This window comes from Neophocaena asiaeorientalis, unplaced genomic scaffold (genome assembly GCF_003031525.2).
Source record: "Neophocaena asiaeorientalis asiaeorientalis breed wild unplaced genomic scaffold, Neophocaena_asiaeorientalis_V1.1 scaffold337, whole genome shotgun sequence".
NCBI lineage: Eukaryota > Metazoa > Chordata > Mammalia > Artiodactyla > Phocoenidae > Neophocaena > Neophocaena asiaeorientalis.
Genome location: NW_020175054.1, coordinates 600,826 through 620,710, shown reverse-complemented (window position 1 = coordinate 620,710; position 19,885 = coordinate 600,826). Strand labels below are relative to the sequence as shown.

Genomic DNA, 19,885 nt, shown 5'->3' with positions numbered 1-19,885 from the left:
CAGTGAGGCAGACAGGTCTTGGGGGAGGAGCTCTGGGCAGGGGCCTGGGCAGAAGAGTGAGCCCTGGATACGTGAGCACAGCCAGAGCCCTGGAGTGGAGGAGTTGCCCAGAAGAGCAGATGGCAGGGGAGGGCGCCAGGCCTGGGAGACAGGCACATTTGAGGGGCGGGTATAGGGAACAAGCCCATGATGGCGGCCTTGGGGGACCAGCCCAAGGGGCGGTGGCAGTGACGGAGGGCACCACAGACAACAGGCAGCATGGCAACACCAGGCAAACAGAGTTTCCATGTGGCCCCGGTGAGGGCTGAGAGGCTTTGGTCTTTGGTCTTGGCAGAGGGATTTTGGTGGGATTTGGTGACCCCCTAGAGTCCAGATTTCCTAACCCTCACTCAGCCTCTCACTTCCATCCTGGGCCAATTCAACTGGTCATTCCTTAAGACCTCTCTAGTTCTCTGACCATAGCTGGGGGTTGAGCCAATGGCTCACCGTCTCGAGGGCTCATGGATGTCGGGACCACTGAGGGTCCTCACCACTGGGCTCAGCGGAGGAAGCTGGGGCAGGGACCCCCATGCTGCCTACCCCATGAAGATCACCCCTCTGAGGTGTGGGGGGCCTGAGTCCCCTCCACAGAAATCACATCCAGGGCTGTGCTGGTAAATGAATGAGATTCAAGTACTGAGTGAGGGCAACTAACCAGCTTCAGGGTCCCAGAGTTAGGGACAGGGTGTGTGTTCCCTTGGGGTCCCCCTGCTATTTGAGGTAAGGGAAGAAGCAGAAGCCGGCTCCATGTTCTGTGTCAGCAGCAGAACAAATGGTGTGGTGGCCGCAGTGGCTCAGAGGTGGGTTGTGGACAGAGGGAGGTCCCAAGGCCCAGTGAGAGGAGTGGATGCAGCAAGGAGGTCAGCCCAGAAAAGACTAGAGCCCCAGGGTAGTAGGCCAAGGGCAGGGGCTTGACCACAGATAAGCTCTGAGGGGCCTCCTCTGGGGAGAAGGTGACAAGGAGAAGGAAGGCTGTGCAAGGAGTGGCCACAAGGAGAAGGGGTGACCCAGTCCAGGCAGCCAGTGGCGGGCCGGCAGGAACCTGTGGGTCCCTCCGTTCATCTGGTGAACTCCTCCCCAGGTGCCTGATGGTCAGTCATCAGGGGCCCTCGAGGGAAGGCAGGGTCTGGTATGGGGGCCAGAGCCCTGGCTGAAGTGGTCAATCAGCACTGGTTGATGGTACCCTCCAGCCCCAGAACTGGGGGTGCCCAGAAGACGTGGGCCTGTTGGAAACGGCTCGCTTTGCCATGAGGTGAGCAGTATTGCCCTGCTAGCACTCCCTGACTCCCAGGCAGAACCTGCACCCTGGCTCCCAGACAGCTTCACCCGGATGCCCTTCCCTCTCAGACCCTAACCCTAACCCCAACCCTATCAGAGCCCCAAACCCCAGCCTCCAGACACAGCTCAGAGCCTGCTGCCCCTTGTAGCAGATAGCCCCAGATTTCCGGTTGCATCTAAGGTCAGAGGCAGCAAACACAAAGCACGAGCCTCTCTGGAGCACCCCCAGGCCCAGCTGGCCCCAGAGCCCCCTAGAGCAGCCTGAAGGGCTTCCTTTGTGGCGCTGGAAGGGTTAACCCTGAGCTATTTGCCTCTGTCTCCTGGCTCATCCTGGGTGGGGGGCCAGAGTCAGGAATGCATTTGGGATCACCTCTGCCTCTGCAGCCTCAGAGCACACACACACCTGCAGCCAGCAGCCAGCAGATAGTTTACATATTTGAACCTGGAGCTAAGGTGCCGAGACATAAACAGGAAACTGGATCCCCGGCCTGTGCCCCACTTTCAGGGGCTTTTACCTACTACAAAGAAGTTCCTCCTACTTGCCTTTCTTCTGGTGGCTTTTCTGCCTCCTTTTCAAAGGCATTGGGCTGGGGGGTGGGGTGTTCAGCGTGACCCTGTGACATGGCTCAAAGCGGCCTCCTGCTCCTGGCCAGGGGTCTGGGCCTCTGAGGGTCTGCAGGTGATGGCGACATTGACACAGGTCCAAAGCCCAGGCCGGCACCTGGCTGACCCTGTGTGCCTGAGGCCTCTGCCAGGTCCGGAACCAACTTGCCTACTGGGCAGCCACATACCACCCTCTGTCACCAGGGCTAGGCGGGCCTCAGGTCCTGCTCAGATACACACGTCCAGGCCTGAGTGTTATCCTGAGTGTCCTTGGAGGACAGGAGTGTTAGGCCGGAGCTGGGGAGCAGCTGAGGCCTGAGCCTAGATCCGTGGGTCAGGCCTCGGGTGCTGGCTCTGGGCTCCCACTGCCTTCCCAGTGAATGTCAGGCTCCTTGGCTGGACACTCAAGGTCTTCTGCGACCTTCTCCAGCTTCCTCACCCACTGGCTGCTCTCATGCCCAGTACGTTGTACGTGTAGGCTTTGAGGCCTAATCCTCCAGGAAGCTTCCCCTGATCTCAGACCAAATCCATTGCTGCTTCCTCCGGTGCCCCCGGCCGATTACACCCCCAGAGGCAGGCCAGCTGTGAATACAGGGCCCCCCCCGCCACCCCACCCCAGCGTGAGCCACTCAGGGTAGCTCAAGTCACCCTGTGCCATGTGCATAGTCGGCCCTCGGTAAAAGTGGAATCAAACTGAACTGCACTCCCCAAGTTCAGGGATCCTTATCTTATACTTTTCCATCCCCCCGTGCGATGCGCACCCACAGAACGCTCAGACCACCCCCTCCCCCCATTTTGGAGCTTTGCACTGTTCCTGGGTGCCCTCTGGTGGACCAAACTCAGAATCGTTCTCTGTCCTCCACCTTCTCAAGATCTCAGTTTCCCCACATGTGAGGTGGAAAGATTTTTCTACTCCTGGGGCTGGGATGTGGATATTACCAAGAAATGGATGAGAAGGCCCTTTGGAGGCTTAGAAAACCTGCTAAAGGAAGGCAGGACCCCGTGGCTATCCCACCGCCAGGCCGGGTCTTGCTCGCCTGTGTCTCCTCGTGGTGCGCAGGGCCGAGCGCTCGCTGTGGGCCAGGCACGTTCTAAATGCTTCACACATACTGATGCGTTTAATCCTCTCAGCAGAAGCTTTGCACAACCAAGCCTCCTCCCTCCCTGTCCTCTATTCAGCTAGGTGTTTTAGAAGGTCCTAGAAAGAACTGGGGAGGGATGGGCTGAGAGGTGGCCCTGCTGAGGCCTGTCACCGGGGCATGTGTGCACATGTTCGCGCACGTGCTCATGTGTGGGCCTGCGTGCACGCGCAGGTTTGGGGTGGGGGTGTGTGGAACATGCAACGTGACAGGTGGCGTTGGCGTTCCTGGGCTCCAAGCGGCTTTGCCATTCCCATCCGTCCCTCCTGGGGGGTCCTGTGGGCAAACTCCAAGAAAGCAGCGGGCAGGGAGGCGGCAGATTTCTGATGGCAAAAATAGCCCGCTTCAGAGTTCAATAGGGACTGATTAAAGCAGTAAAGGAGAAAAGCCCCAAACAAGCATCTCCAAGCAAAGTAGGAGAAGGATTTGAGATTGGAGGGGAGGAGGCACGTGCTCTGGGAGATGGTGAATCTCTGTGGACTCAAGAGGGACACACTACCCCCTAGACATTGCTTCTGGCCTCATATCAGCCCTGGAAGAGTGGGAGATGCAGGAAGCAATGAAGTCAAGGTGAGCCCAGGTGAGCCACACTCTGTATTAGGTGTTAATAAATCGTGCCAGTTCTCAGCCTTAGGGACACCCTATGAGTCAAGGGATGGAGAAAGGACTGTTGTCCTGGGGAGGGAGATGGGACGCAGGAAACGCATGCGACCAGAGTCTACATGTGTGGGGAGAGATAGATCCTAGGGGGGCTCATCAGGGAGGACTTCCTGGAGGAGGGACCTCTTCTAGAACAGCTTGAATGTGGACCTGAGCTCATTCCCAACTCTTCCCTGTTCTTGGTCGGGAGTTCAAATGCTTTCTCAGAGAAATGGAGGCAAGCTGAGGGAGACATTTGCTTCTGCTAAGTCACAGCTCCCGGCCAAGCTGGTTCATCAAAACTACCATTTTCTTCAGGGCTGGTGATGGGGAGAGAGATGGTGGAGGTTCTGGTACCCACTGGGGGTACCCACATTCTTTCTCCATACAGGGACGATGTGCCTCTTTGTTTTGTAACTATGGAAGCTGGAAGGGGGAGCTGGAAGAGGTAGTGGGGGGAGCCGGGGCATGGCTGAGCTGGACCTTCAGGTACCTCATCTACAGCATGCGTGTGACCTCTAAGAGCCAACCTCTGGGGCCAGGGTGACTAGTGTGAGGACAGAAGGAGGGCCTAGGTTTCTGGTTCTTTGGACCCTCCGGGGCTGAGGTGAGGAGGGGCTGGGCTGAGAGGGAGGGGGTTGGGGGGTCAGCAGGGCTGACAGGGGAGGCTCTGAGCAGCAAGCCCTGGGGGGCTCAGATGCTGCCTTTTCTTCCAGTCAAGGTGTCTGGCAGAAGCTGGAGAGGCAGAGGGAGGGGGGGGAGGGGGTCCTCTGCTGAGGTGTCAGGGAAGGCCAAAGGGCAGGGGCCAGCAAACCAACAGCCAACAATAGACAACTGCAGGGCAACAACCCTCGCTGCCAGTGAACCTGACTCCTTGGCTTCACGTGGACCCCACAAAACTGGTGCTGGGGGGAGATACACACACACACACACACACACACACACACACACTCGAGGAGCCCCCAGCCCTATGGCAGCAGCCCGGCCCCACCTTGCCTGTGCCCCAACCTCAGCCCCTGTTGCTGCTGGGAGGACAGAGGAGCTGAATGAGGGAGGGTCCAGGGGCTGGAAGGCATGTTCCGAGGAAGGTTCTGCCCATTCGGCATTCAGCACCATTCATAAGCCACACCTGGCCCGAGAGGGTGGCACAGCCACGCTGCCGGAGAGGCATCCAAGGGTCTGCAGCTGACCTAAGGCCACACAGCCCGCCATCGGCTCTCCCTGCTCTAGTACCAGGGGCCGGTCTCATGGTTTCACTTCCAGAATCCTCATGGGCGGAACCAGGAGAAAGCTTACATACAACACCTTATCTTATGGCAGGGGAAACTGAGGTCCTTAGGGCGAAGACCAAGGTCATACAGAGAGTTGAGGCTGGGGGGTGCCAGCCAGATGGGAGGAGGGCAGACCTGGGGCATGTGTGGCGGCCCCCGGCCTGAGCCCCACCTAGGGACAGGGCGGAGCCCCCAGGGGCTCCCGTACCCACAGCCTCACTCATCCACAGAAAAGCCCCAACTTTTCCTGTGGGCACATTTCAACCTCACCAAATCAGCTAATTATTGACAGTTGGTGAAGAGGAGATTTCACTTTTTCCTCCTGTTAAACTGCTCCTAATTAGTTCCCTGTCACCATGGCTGGCTCGCCCGCCCGCCGTCGGTAATCCCACTGCACAGTGTCTCATTAACCTTTTGCTCCTCTCCTGCCGCCTGCCAACAAGATGAAGACAAAAACAGATTGTCGAACAATGGCACCGGCTTGTATGTGCAGCCCAGTTCCCCAGCCTCCCCCCCTCCCAGAGCTCCCGGGGGGAATCGCGAGGGAAAGAGAGGGAAACGGGGTGGGGGAGAGCCCAGAGGAATCGAAGGAGAGAGGCACAAAGAGAGAGAGAAACAGGCAGGGCCATGGGCAGGGTACTTGGCCAAGGTACTGCTTCTTGAACCTTAACGAGGTTCATTAAATGGGATTGGAAGCGCTCCCAGGTGGGGAACACCGGCTGTCAGAACTGGAGGGACATTCACCATCCCCAGGTCCAGCCTCTTGTGGCAGCCAAGCCCATGGGCCCAGAGACTGGACCTTGGACATCTCCCTCGAGGAAGCTGAGACACCAGCATACGTATGTGTGTGCGTGTGTGTGTGTGTGTGTGCGCGCGTGCATGCATGTGTATGTCTGAGGGAGGACAGAGATGACCACATTGGCCTGGGGCCCAGAGCCCCAATCTCCAGAGAGGGCAGGGCCAGAAAGGTCACCACAAATCAGGCCCCACATGCCACAGGGAGGCCTCTGCAACCCGCCTGACCCAGCACAGCCCTGGGCAAGCTCCAACACAGCCCTCTCCTTTCCATCATAGCTGCACCATCACCTGACATTCCTTGGTTATTTGGCTTCTGTCTGCACCCCCAGAACAGAGGCTCCCTGAGAGCAGGGGGCTATGACATGGCCCTCCAAGTTACAAGAAAAAGGGGAAATCACCCCAGTATCTGGGTGCAGATGGGCCCATCCATGCTGGGCTGAGCTGGCCTTGGCCAATGCCCTACAGCCTTAATCTGAAGGTCACAGTGTCCACCGGGGCAGACCCCACACTCCCGGCAACAGGACCGGGGCTCAGAAGGGAGGCCAGACCTTGCTCCCCTGTCCTCACACCCAAGTTCCTAAGGAGGCTCCCTACCCAAACTGCTGGCCCATAGACCCCCTACCCCCGCCTCCTGCCTCAGCTCTGGGTTAGAGAACAAAGGCACAAACACCTGCTTCAGAAGGTCCCTGTGAACCTGAACATGGATTCCCCATGAAGGAGGAGGGCTGGGTGAGGGCACTGGAATGTTCCTACCGATAAATTAGCAAGGAGCCATCTGGGGCTCAGACTTGGGCCTTTTCATTTTATAGTGAGATGGGGGTGGGCTGAGGAGGGATATGGAATCCTTTTGTGGGTACAGAGCTTATTCCATCATTACCAACTTTGGACCTTGGGCAAGGTCCTTAACCTTGATGTGCCTCAGTTTTCTCATTTGTAAACGTGGAATAATACTGGTACGAACCTCACAGGACTGTCATGTTCTGGGTCCACATTTTACCACCACAGTCAACCAGGCCCTTGTACTTACTGGACCCCAGGACCTCTTGGAGGCCATGCCTTTCTACCCTGGGCTGTGTGATTGCTTCCCCATCACTGCCTTTTCTCCAGGCCCCCAACCCCCCATCTCACAGAACACCAATGAGTGAAATTATTTTTGCTGTTCTCCAATGGCTTCCCATCCCTGAGTTCATTTCTCTGAACAAAGAGAGAAACCTGACTGCCGTTTTGCCTCCTAGACTGCCTCGCCCAGCCACACCCCCCGATTGTTGTCAACTCCTAGTGCCCTTGGCAGCAGCTCACTTGCAGGGAGCCCCCTCCTCCTCGAAATGCCCTTGTCCTCAGCGTCCATGAAACTGCTCATCGGGGTTCTTCCCTGCCTGCTCCTGCCCTCTTTTAACAGCTTTTCTTCCTTCTACAGAGACCTCAACCCTTCCAGGACTTCAGTCCCCGCCATGCATCAAAGGTTCCCTGTTCCCCAGCCAAAATCTCGCCCCAGAGCCTGAGACACACACATCTAACTGTCTAGGCAACACCCTTTGATAAACAGTAATACCTTGGACTTGAGGGGCATTAGGAAGATTTAATACAAGGCATGCAGAGTTCCCGGCATACTACTTGGCCTAGTAGATGTTTGGCAAACGGTAGGTATTATTATTATTTGCAATTTTAATTTTAAAATTAGCACCATTTTAATAGGCAGAAATACTAATTTGAAAAGCATGGACAAAACTCTCTCCCAGGGGGACTTCCCTGGCGGGCCAGTGGTTAAGACTTCGCCTTCCATTGCAGGGGGTGCGGGTTCGATCCCTGGTCGGGGAGCCAAGATCCTATATGCAACACGGCCAAAAAAACCAAAACATAAAACAGAAGCAATATTGTAACAAATCAAATAAAGACTTGAAAAAATGGTCCACATCAAAAAAAAAAAAAAATCTTAAAAAACACCCCCAAAACTTTCTCCCAGGGATTGAAGAGAGGATTGAAGTTCTTTCTGCAACCTCTGGGGTTAGTGGGTTGGAAACCCCACACCAGTCACTGCAGGCCAGCCATTCTAGGAACCAGTTCCTAAATTCCATCTCCAAGTCACCTAATTAATTAATTAGCGTTCCAGTGATTACTCCTGTTGACAACCTTGGTGGCTCTTGGCAAGGTTGGGTCAGCCCAAGCAGATCCAGACTTACTGTGGCAAATCACGTTGGCTTCTGGGATGTGAGACATGATCCCCACATGGCAGAAGCAGCACCTCGTTAGAGAGAATTAATTGGGAGGAAGAATGGGGGAACGAGGTCCTCTCAGCCAAACACCCCATTATGCACAGGCCCGCCTGCACCCTGTTGGGGTTGATGCAGGTGAGGAGGGGGCTCTGAAGATCACGTCCCTACCTTCCTTTCCCAGAGAACAGACTTATTACAAAATGACTATATTCTTTCCCACTAGAGGAGGCTTGGGTTGCAATGAGAAGGATTTTGGTTAGACACCCAGAAGAACTAACTTCCATGCCTATTTGTGGCAGACATGGGGGAAGGGAGGAGCCTGGACGTTGACTCACTTAGGCCAGGGCTGCTCACTTAGAACACCTCTCTGCAGCCAGAGCTGGAGGCCCGAGTGGGGGGACTGTGGCCATTTCTCCATTATTTGCCCCAAAGGAACACCCACCCTTAGACCCACAGCACTCCTAGACTCTTCCCCACCACAGGGAGGCCCCAGCTTCCTCCTCTCTACACTGTCTCAGGGTAGGTGAAGAGAAAAGAGTGAGAAGAGAAAATCCTACAGAACAAGCAGATGCAACATCTCCTGGGAGCTCTGGACTGGGAGTGAGCCTCTGGGGTGTCCTTCCATATTTGCACATGGCTTCTGTGACTTTGGGCCGGGCCCTTGGCTGCTCTGGGTCTCCATTTGCCCCAGCAGAGCCAGGAGGGTGGTAAACTGGATGACCTTGAAAATCCTTCCAGTGGGACAGGCTCATGGAGTTTCTCTGCCCTGGCTCCCTCTCCTGTGCAGACAGGTAGAGCTATGGGAGCTGGCTACTTGAAGCTTCTGAACACAGTGGTGCCTGCAAGCACCTGGGGCACTCTGACTCTTGCCCAGAACTGCAGACTCAGCCCAGCTGTTACAAAGAGATGCCGTCAGTGGCTTTAGGGAGTGGCGGGCCCAGGCCTTCCAGATAGGGATGCCAGGACTGCCGAGAAGTGCCCACCCTCTCATATTCAGAGCTTCCAGGCAACCTGGAGCCCCCAGCTCTATCTGGAGTCCCCAAGCATCAGGATATAGCTGTTCAGCTTTTAGGTTGAGGGGAAGGATGGGGAGGCGTATCCCTGCTCCACGGCAAGGCTGGGCCCTGTGGGTATGAGGATACTGCTGAGCTTCCCATCCTGTGTGCACTGGCCTGGCCCCCAACATAGGAGCCCCATCCCATTACAGTTTCCTCCTGAAGCTCTGGGGCTCAGTGGAGGCAAGTGACTTCTGTCCTCACCCTCTTCGGGCCCTGGAGGCTGGGTCACTACCTCCTACTCTAAGACCCTGGGTCTCCAGTCCTCACAGTCCCAGTGTAACACCCCAGGACCCTTATTTCCACCTTCCCCAACTCCCCTGGAGGAACCTGCACCCCTCCCGCCCTGCAGGGTCAGTCCTGCGGTCACAGATTCAGAAGCGTCCATCTGTAGCCACAGCCCCCATCTTCCCATGAGTTCTGTAACTCCAAATACCATGGTCATTCTTTGCCCTCCTTGGGTCTGCCTCTGCACCAAACCTTGCTTTTCCCACTCGGCTTGCTCATGTTTCTTCACCCCCATCCAGCTAAGATTCTGGGGTCCTTTGCTCCTCCTGAACTCCTACCAACCTCCCGAATGCCTCACCCAACCAGACGAAACTGGAGCAGGCCCCGTACCTCTGGGTAGACAGGCCCTGGCCATCCCCACAGACCTGTGTCCACCCCCAGTCGTCCCCTCCTCTGACCCCCAGCACTGCCCACCAGGCTCTCTGACTTCCTTAGTCTGCTGTCTCTCCTGTTCTCCCCTCTGAAGGTCTCCAGCCTTCTCCATGGTCCTCTGACCTTTGACCTCCCCCTTCCCACCCACCTCCTTCATCTCTGCTCAGTCATGAGAACACAGGAGCTATCAGATCCCCTCCTCATCTCCATCTTGCCGGGTTGTTCAAACGAGAAAGCCGGGCGCACATCCTGCCGGTTCCCTGTCCTCCCACCACACGCAGTTCTTCATCAGATCCTGATGAAGCTGCCTCCTAACTCTCTCTTAAAGGATCCACTTCCCTCCATGCCCGCTGCCAGCAGCCTGGTCCAAGCCGCCATCATCTCTCGCTGGACTCCCGCCACCGCCTCCTGAAGGCTCCTTCTCCAGAGCTCCAACGCAGCCTCACCATACAGCATGGGGACCGTTCAAAATCAGGAATCCGTGGTCCTGCTCTGCCCAGCTCTTCTGGTAACGTTTACCCACTGCGCTGGCTTCCAAGTTCCCGGCACCCACTGACGTCAGGGCCCCCTACCTGGCCCACCTCATCTTCCCCACTCTCTGCCCAAGAGGCAGGCTTTCCTCAGCTGTGTGCCGCCTCCCTTCACACCAGGTGACCTCAGCCTATGTGTCCCCTCACCTCTTACACACCTGGCCAACTCTAGCCCATCCTGCAGGCCCGCATGAAATGCCACTTCTCTCTAAGCTCTGTTTGGGCCCCTACTGTCTCCTCCCATGGCCAAACTCCTCCCATCTTAACGCTGCTCACCCTTCACTTGCTATTCCGTTTCATCGCTGTGTTCACTGCTTGACCCTTGACCCTGAGAGGTCAGAGCCTGGGCCCGTCTCATTCACCGTCTAACCCCAGTACCTAGCTAGCACAGTGCTAAGGTGTCAGCACCGAGTAGGTATTGGTTCATAAATGACCGAACGGCAACCCTCCCTGTCCTGCCCTTGAGCCCCTCCCTCCACTGACCTCTGACATCTGGGGGAAGAGGCTGATGGCCAGCGGCAGGGCCAGGCCAAAGGCTGCCAGGCACACAAGGCTTTGCACGGGGAGGAGCAGCCGGGGGCGCGCCTGCAGGAGAGCTGTCCTGTTGGGGAGAGAGAAGGGGGGCGCCCATGAGACCCGGAGACAGGGTGAGCTGGCCATTAACCACCATGCCGGGTCCCACTGGGTCTGAGGGCCAGGCCCAGCCCATAGCTAAGTAGCTGTGGAGGAATTCTGTCCTTGGGACCGTCCGTCGGTGGCAGCCCTCACCCCAGGCCCTGCCCTGAAGGACGTTGCTGCTTAAATTCTCAACCATAAATCATAAATGAGCACCTGTGGGGCACCCACCCCACTGTGCGTCCAGCCCTGTGCAAAGAAGGCCACGTGTGGGGTAGACGATAGAGGAGGCTGTCGGCCCCTGCTCCTGTGCAGGGGGTGGGGGGCCCACGTGGGGACACAGCGGAGGAAGATGGGCCTTGAAGGCAGCACATATTGCAATAGTGAAAAAACCACACACGCATTCACGCACATGCACGCACAAGCACGCATACGCACGCGCGCACAGCCAGGAGAGGATGACCTCTTCTGGGTATGGGAACAGAACACACCCTGCTGACCACCTTGTCACCTTCGATCCAAGAGCCACAGTGACTTGCCCAAGGCCAAGACCAAGTCTGTGGGAGGCAGGCAGGGCTGCTCTGTGGGTTCCTCTGACTCCCTAAAAGTGCTATCACTGAGCTGCTCTGGCTATTGCCTTAAGGATCCTTTGCCCACTGCATCACCAGTTCACAGTTGGCACCCCTCCCCACGGTGAACAAAAGAGCTGGGATTCTTGGGCAGGAGAGGGGTACGAAAGCCTCCCTCCAGGGCCCTGGGTCCCCCAGCCCCATGACAAAACGGCCTCTCCAGACAGAGTGGAGGGCATAGCAGCTGGCGAGTCCACCTTCACTGCGTTGTCCATCAGAACATTTCGCTCTGTATAATCCACCAGTCATTCTACTTGGGGAGGCCTGAGGTGGCATGTGTCAGCAAGATGGATTATTTGCCAAGGGATGTTGGGTGGGTACACACGCTGCCCTGGGTAAGCGTCAACCTCCACCGGACTGAGACTGGCTCCTGGTGTGAAGAAGCTATAACCAGGGCTCTTGCCCCTCCCCTCCTGGAGCAGCGCTGCTGTGGCCACGGGCAGGGGAGAGGCTCTTCTGGGGGCAGCGCCTCAGTGTCGGGGCAGGCAAACCCCGCACCACCTTCACCTCCTGGCACATGAATCCCAAGAGCAGCTGGCTCTAAGGCGACAGCAAAACTGGGAGCAGCAGTTCTCAAACTTTAGTATCTAGGCAGTGGTTAAAAATGCAGACTCCTCCATGAGATCCTGATTCAGTTGGTACTACACCTGGGAACCTTCCATGAGTCTAAAACAGGTGATCCCCAGACCACACTTCTGGGAAACTCTGGCCCAGGATGTTCCTACTTAGGTACCAATAACAATCCAATTACTTGTAAATTCTATGCAAGTAAAAGACCTGGACACAGTAAGTGCTCAGTGAGGTGTGTTAGTATTGCTGTTGTTACTGCCCTTGTTACCAGCAGGAAGGAGGGAGGATCCTGGTGGCTGGGTTGTCCTCCAGCCCTTCCCACTGGCCCAGACTCCAAGATCTGTCCAGTTGTTGAATTAAGCCTGAACTGAGCTATTGGGGAGGAGAATTTCCACAGGATTAAGAACAGGGGGACAAAGGTGCCCAAATCAAACTCAAGCCCTTCTGGCATCCCCTCTGCCTTGGTCCAGTGCCCCCATCTTCTCCCTCTCTTCCAGGTGAGCCTTACCCCCCTCTTCCCCACGGACTCAGCCTGAGACCTCCTGGGCTTCCATGGGAGTCATGGAGGGCTGGGATAAGGCTGAGATGGGTCCTGAGATGTTTTCAACTCAGATTAACTTCTCCAGCAGGACCAGAAGGTGGGCACTCTTGCTCCCGTGGCAGCGACTGGGACCTCAGTCCCTGAGGGTGGCCAGAGCAGAGGGGAGGGGACAGGAGGGTGTGTGGTCCCCGGAGGCACAGCCCCCGAGGGAGGATCACGGGAGGGAGGTTCCCTCCCTGGCAGGTGAGGGGCAGGACGTTGACTCATTCGGTGGGGACACTGGACAGACCCCTTCTACGTGGGGCTGCGACCTTGGTTCCTCTCTCTGGGTGGCTGGCTGAAGTCCCCACTGTGAAAGGGATACAGAAAGTCCCAGGCCTGTCCTCCCCACTCAGGAAGGAGGAAGGTTCAGACAGCAGCCAACAGGAGCCTCTGAAGTCCCAGCCCAGGCGGGAGAGCGAACACAGCAGGACAGGGGGAGGGGAGGAGGAGAGGGAAATGGCAGGGAGGAATTGGAAAGGCAGCTGGGGGAGTTAAAATATGCAGATGGAGAGATGTGCGAATGCCTGGGAGAGAGGAAAGACCCGGATCCCCGGGAATGAGGGAGGCTGGGGAGCGGCCGCAGGAGCTACCGTGGAGGGTGTGGCCTGAACCCTGACCAAGCTGAGACCCAGCCTGGGAGGGCAGAAAAGTCCAGGCCCGGGCCAGGGCCAGGGATGCAGAGCTGGGAGAGAGACCCCCCCAACAGCTGCCTCTGAGTTGGGGGGCGGGGCTACTCTCCGGGCCCTGAGTCCAAAACCAGCTTCCTCCCCAGGACAGTGGAGCTGGAGTGGAGCCCTGGGCCTGAGGGAAGGTTCGGTGGAGAGTGAGGGGTGGGGCGTACACCCCTCAGAGAGAGGCCCTGCTCGGCAGAGTGGAGGATTCTCAGCTTCTGACGGGAGACCCTTTTCCTTTCATCTCAGACACAGGGACACCTGAATACGCCGCCCGCCTCTGCTATCCCAGCAGGAAAGCCAGGGTCCTCCCAGAGAGGAGAAACTGAGGCCGGGGCCAAGCCAGCCTCGCTGCCACACAACAGCTTGTCTCCCCATTGCCGTGCATTCCCTCAGCACTTGGAGCAGTTTTACTTTTGCGCTCCATTAATTTGCAAGCAGGCTGCTTTGTAAGTGTTCTTTTGTCTTTTTTCCCTGGCTGTCCTGACTCCCTCACCCAACTGGGGGCTCCCGAGGGTCGAGGGTAGGGCTGCCTCCCCCATCAGCCTCCTCAGCAGAGGCCCTTCCATTAGCACCCGGCATGGAAAGGCCGTGGGGTGCTCGGCAGGGGGGCCCCAGCCAAGAGCCAGGGGCCCGCTGGATGGTGCAAAGTGCCAAGCTCTAGTGGACAAGGTGGTGAGGGGGGCAGTGACATCATTCTCCAGGTGGGAAACTGACCAGCCCCCCGGGACTCCTGCCAGGAGTCTCAGTTGGTGCCGGACCTGCCCTGCCCCCCACCTCACAGTCTGGCAGCTCCCACCCCCCCTGCCCCATGTATATGAGGTTAATTACGTCTTTGAGGGTGCAAACTGAGCCTTGTTCGCCTTGATATTCCTGGGGGAACCCAGGCTGGACTCCTTCTCCTCCTCAGAGACTCTCCCACAAGCTTCAGGGAAGGACCAACTAAATACAAGGCTTCCAGGAGACCAATGGCTAACCCTCTTCTACCTACCCGAGGGGCTTCCTTTGACCCTGAGCTGAGCCAGATGCAGGGCACCCGCAGTCCAGGTTGATTCCAGGCTGGGACAGTCAGAACTAGAACAATCCCACCCCACCTCCCAAGCCTCCCAAAGCTAAGTTTAAGCCCCCAACCAATGGGACACTAACCGTCACTCCACTTTCTGCAAACCCAGCTCAGATGGCACCCAGAAGGCATCACAGACCACATTTTTCCCCAGCAAATTCCAGGTTCAAGATTCAGTAGCCTTGAAGACAGAAGCCCTCCCTTCCTCATTTGCCCAGTGGTGTCCCTGTGTGCACTCGCAGTCGCTGGTATTTGGGGACAGCCTCAGTTCACCAGAGAGCGGCGTATACGAGGTTCAGGGGGACCAAAGGAATCGCTTCCCATGATTTATTTTTGCAACTTCCAGAGGAGATTAATATTCTTAAGTCTCAGTGTTCAACACGCGCCATCCCTTGCTCAGGTAGCCACGCCCACTATGCACCTCCCCCACTCTTCCAGGGGACGAAGAAATCATCCCCTCAGCTGGACACAGGGCCCCTTCAGCAGGCCCAATGAGAGAGCGTGCTTTGCTTCTGTTGGGTTGGGCTCTTCAAGGTCCACGCAACAGGGTCACACCTTGCCTAGAAAGCCCTCCCTTCCACCAAAATCCTGTCTTACTCTCAGTGCCAGCTGCAGCCCCTTTCCTCTGGACCAGCCCTCCCCTCAAGGTCACCCTGACCCTGTTCCCACACTGCCAGGTCCCACCTGCAGCTGACCTTTGTGTGGGTCCTGCCCTTATCAAAACACAGGCTTTCTGAGGCCAGTTCCCCAAATCTGCCCCTCTCCTGTCTCCATGTGGGGTCGATTCCAAAGACAGGCGGATTACGTGCTGTGATCCAAAAATCCAAGAGGCAGCCAGTGTGGTAGGAAGAGCCCAGTTTTGCAGCCGTATTCCTGGGCCCTGCCTGGCTCTGCCATTTCCTAGTGTGTGACTGTAAGCAGATGATACAACCTCTCTTTGCCTTCCTTTCCTTGTCTGTAAAATGGGGACATCATGCTCACCTCTTTGCACTGTTGTGAAGGTTAAATGAGATCGTTCATTCATTCAACAAACACTGAACATCACTATGTGCTAGGAACTCTGCTAGATGCTGTGCAGGGCAGTAAACAAAGGAATTGACCTGCCTCCATGGAGATGACATTCTAATGAAGCAGACAGATAGCATATAACTAGATAAAGAATCTCAGCTATCGATAAGTGCTGTGAGTAAAAATAAGGCAGTGTAGTGGGGGAAGAAGTCCTGGTGGCTGTAATCTCGATGGGGTGGTCAGGGAGGGCCTCGTTGCGGAGATGGCATTTGGCGGGGACCCGGCTGGGAGAGGACTGGGATGCAGCCAGTGCTTAGCTGTTAAGTGTTAGCGTTATTGTAATTTGTTTTGTGGGAATACGAAGGTCCCCAAATTGGGGAGAAGCCCCTGATCCAGAGCCCCAGAGGGAGTGCCCCCAAGCTCATCCACTGCCTTGAGGTGCCCCTCCCAGGCTGGGCTACCGGGAAGGAGGAAGCGATCACCTCTTCACTTTTATCTTCACCAGACCTCCAAGCCTTTGTTCATCTGGCTCCCCATACCTGGAACCCTTCCCTGCCCCTTGCCAGTCCTCCTAGATATTCCCCAACCCTCAGGGCCTGCCCAAACCAGCCCTGCTTCCTCCCTCCTCTCCTCAGCCTCTCCTTCCAGCAGCATTCCCGCCTTTGTGATTCAATTTCACACTCATTAATTAATAGAATCACTCCATCATTGTCCTTATTATTGTATCTCCTTATTTCTTTATGGTCAGGACAAATGTGTCCTCAGAACATCCCTCTGAGGGCGGCAGGGAGGTTAGTACAATTATTGTCTAAATGAAGAAACTGAGGCTCAGTGAGGTGGTGACTTGCCTCATGGCAGATGCCGGAAAGGGATGCGCTGGGCCCAAGTCTAGTCTTCCCACCATAGTCCTCAGACTCTCTTCACCACTGGTCCTGTGCTGTGCACTAATAGACCGCGTGCACGCGCGCACACACACTCACACACACACACACACACACACACACACACACACACACACAACCTAGAACCGCCAGCTCCAGGGCAGGGCCAGCCATGTCCATCGGGACATCCCTCCTAGAACTTAGCACAGGGTCCTGAGCAGCCAAAGTCCATTAATTCTCACAGGATGATTCCAGCAGCCCTGTCAGGGAGAGTTTGAACAAACCAGGAACCTTGCCCTGGGCCAGCCGGTCCCCCTTCCCCCACCCTCTCCGCCACGATGGCCTCTGTCCTGGGCCCCAACTCACTTCTCCAGCATGGACATGACGATCGGGGGTAGCACCAGGATGGGCATGGGGAGGACCACCCGCGTCAGCGCCGTCTCCAGCAGGGCCTGAGGGGCAAGCAGAGGCCGTGGTGAGCGGGGCGGGGGTGGGACAGCCTCGGGGCAGCAGCCCTGGAGCCCCTAGGTGTATGTACCACTGCTAAGCACATCTGGCTGAACGGAATAATTCATGGAATCCCTCACGAAGCCATATTCCAAACAACAGAAAAAAGCCACCCCCTCTTCCCATAGCAGATCCGCATCACCTGCCACATGTGGGGGAGTGGAGGCAACCCAGAAGCGGCCCCAACAAGGGGCCTGCGCCCAGGGAGGTGAACCGGGTGGCGGGGTACAGCGGCTGGGAGGAAACATATGGAGGACCTGAGATGTTCTAAAAACAAAGCAGGCACTGGAAGGGCCAGAACAAACAGCTGTGGCCTGCTGAGCCGCGTTGAGGCTCCTGGTGCCCAAGAAGAGGGATTCTGGGATTTACTTTCTTTTCCCTTAAAGACAAAGATTTGGAGGATCTTGCCATTTCCTGGCTCTGGATGAGAGTCTTTCTTAATGACAAGAGGTCAGCTTTGTAAGTGGGAAAAGCTTCTGCTGAATGTCTGCTGTCCCCATATGGGGTCTGCCTGGGGCCTTGCTCTAGGGGCTCCCTCAGGATTCCTGGGGGTGGGGGGCGGCTGGTCAAGGCACAGCTCAGTGGCAGTTCTGCACCTTGATGGTCATTGTGATGAGTTCCTTTAACCCCACGGACTCCCAGCCCTCAGAGAAGGCTCAAGGAATGCTTGTAACCCACGGGTCCCTGGAGTCCCAAATGGCAAGGGGCTGATATAGCCAGGAGAAGGGAAGCCCAGGGCTGCAGAAGAGCTTGGGGTTCCCTGATGTTTGGACCACAAGGAGGAGTTATCACAGTTGGCCTCCCTCACAGCAAGTAGGGAAGAGGATAGAGCTGGATAGGAGGTTAGGGTGATGTAGGAAATTGAGGCCAAATCCCCTCTGATGATGGGCTCAGGGCTAAACATTTCTCCCAGGAACTTGGGTTCTGCATGACCAGCCTCAGGAAGGCCTGGGAGAGGTCCCTCCAGTCTTCTGAACAGGTGTGGGGATGACAGGGGGCCCAGAGCCTGTCTGAGTCCAAAACCAGCTTCCTCCCCAGGACAGTGGAGCTGGAGTGGAGCCCTGGGCCTGAGGGAAGGTTCGGTGGAGAGTGAGGGGTGGGGCGTACACCCCTCAGAGAGAGGCCCTGCTCGGCAGAGTGGAGGATTCTCAGCTTCTGACGGGAGACCCTTTTCCTTTCATCTCAGACACAGGGACACCTGAATACGCCGCCCGCCTCTGCTATCCCAGCAGGAAAGCCAGGGTCCTCCCAGAGAGGAGAAACTGAGGCCGGGGCCAAGCCAGCCTCGCTGCCACACAACAGCTTGTCTCCCCATTGCCGTGCATTCCCTCAGCACTTGGAGCAGTTTTACTTTTGCGCTCCATTAATTTGCAAGCAGGCTGCTTTGTAAGTGTTCTTTTGTCTTTTTTCCCTGGCTGTCCTGACTCCCTCACCCAACTGGGGGCTCCCGAGGGTCGAGGGTAGGGCTGCCTCCCCCATCAGCCTCCTCAGCAGAGGCCCTTCCATTAGCACCCGGCATGGAAAGGCCGTGGGGTGCTCGGCAGGGGGGCCCCAGCCAAGAGCCAGGGGCCCGCTGGATGGTGCAAAGTGCCAAGCTCTAGTGGACAAGGTGGTGAGGGGGGCAGTGACATCATTCTCCAGGTGGGAAACTGACCAGCCCCCCGGGACTCCTGCCAGGAGTCTCAGTTGGTGCCGGACCTGCCCTGCTCCCCACATCACAGTCTGGCAGCTCCCACCCCCCCTGCCCCATGTATATGAGGTTAATTACGTCTTTGAGGGTGCAAACTGAGCCTTGTTCGCCTTGATATTCCTGGGGGAACCCAGGCTGGACTCCTTCTCCTCCTCAGAGACTCTCCCACAAGCTTCAGGGAAGGACCAACTAAATACAAGGCTTCCAGGAGACCAATGGCTAACCCTCTTCTACCTACCCGAGGGGCTTCCTTTGACCCTGAGCTGAGCCAGATGCAGGGCACCCGCAGTCCAGGTTGATTCCAGGCTGGGACAGTCAGAACTAGAACAATCCCACCCCACCTCCCAAGCCTCCCAAAGCTAAGTTTAAGCCCCCAACCAATGGGACACTAACCGTCACTCCACTTTCTGCAAACCCAGCTCAGATGGCACCCAGAAGGCATCACAGACCACATTTTTCCCCAGCAAATTCCAGGTTCAAGATTCAGTAGCCTTGAAGACAGAAGCCCTCCCTTCCTCATTTGCCCAGTGGTGTCCCTGTGTGCACTCGCAGTCGCTGGTATTTGGGGACAGCCTCAGTTCACCAGAGAGCGGCGTATACGAGGTTCAGGGGGACCAAAGGAATCGCTTCCCATGATTTATTTTTGCAACTTCCAGAGGAGATTAATATTCTTAAGTCTCAGTGTTCAACACGCGCCATCCCTTGCTCAGGTAGCCACGCCCACTATGCACCTCCCCCACTCTTCCAGGGGACGAAGAAATCATCCCCTCAGCTGGACACAGGGCCCCTTCAGCAGGCCCAATGAGAGAGCGTGCTTTGCTTCTGTTGGGTTGGGCTCTTCAAGGTCCACGCAACAGGGTCACACCTTGCCTAGAAAGCCCTCCCTTCCACCAAAATCCTGTCTTACTCTCAGTGCCAGCTGCAGCCCCTTTCCTCTGGACCAGCCCTCCCCTCAAGGTCACCCTGACCCTGTTCCCACACTGCCAGGTCCCACCTGCAGCTGACCTTTGTGTGGGTCCTGCCCTTATCAAAACACAGGCTTTCTGAGGCCAGTTCCCCAAATCTGCCCCTCTCCTGTCTCCATGTGGGGTCGATTCCAAAGACAGGCGGATTACGTGCTGTGATCCAAAAATCCAAGAGGCAGCCAGTGTGGTAGGAAGAGCCCAGTTTTGCAGCCGTATTCCTGGGCCCTGCCTGGCTCTGCCATTTCCTAGTGTGTGACTGTAAGCAGATGATACAACCTCTCTTTGCCTTCCTTTCCTTGTCTGTAAAATGGGGACATCATGCTCACCTCTTTGCACTGTTGTGAAGGTTAAATGAGATCGTTCATTCATTCAACAAACACTGAACATCACTATGTGCTAGGAACTCTGCTAGATGCTGTGCAGGGCAGTAAACAAAGGAATTGACCTGCCTCCATGGAGATGACATTCTAATGAAGCA

The 19,885-nt window shown here is 56.5% G+C and overlaps 1 protein-coding gene across 1 annotated transcript in view; it reads right to left on the bottom strand.

Moving 5' to 3' along the window:
* SFXN5 (sideroflexin 5) overlaps positions 1-19,885 on the bottom strand; it is a 119,812-nt gene that overhangs the window by 7,527 nt on the left and 92,400 nt on the right. The window contains exon 13 of the mRNA XM_024763999.1: positions 10,709-10,826. Within this exon, the coding sequence (XP_024619767.1) occupies positions 10,709-10,826 (118 nt within the window). The remainder of the gene's footprint in view (positions 1-10,708; positions 10,827-19,885) is intronic.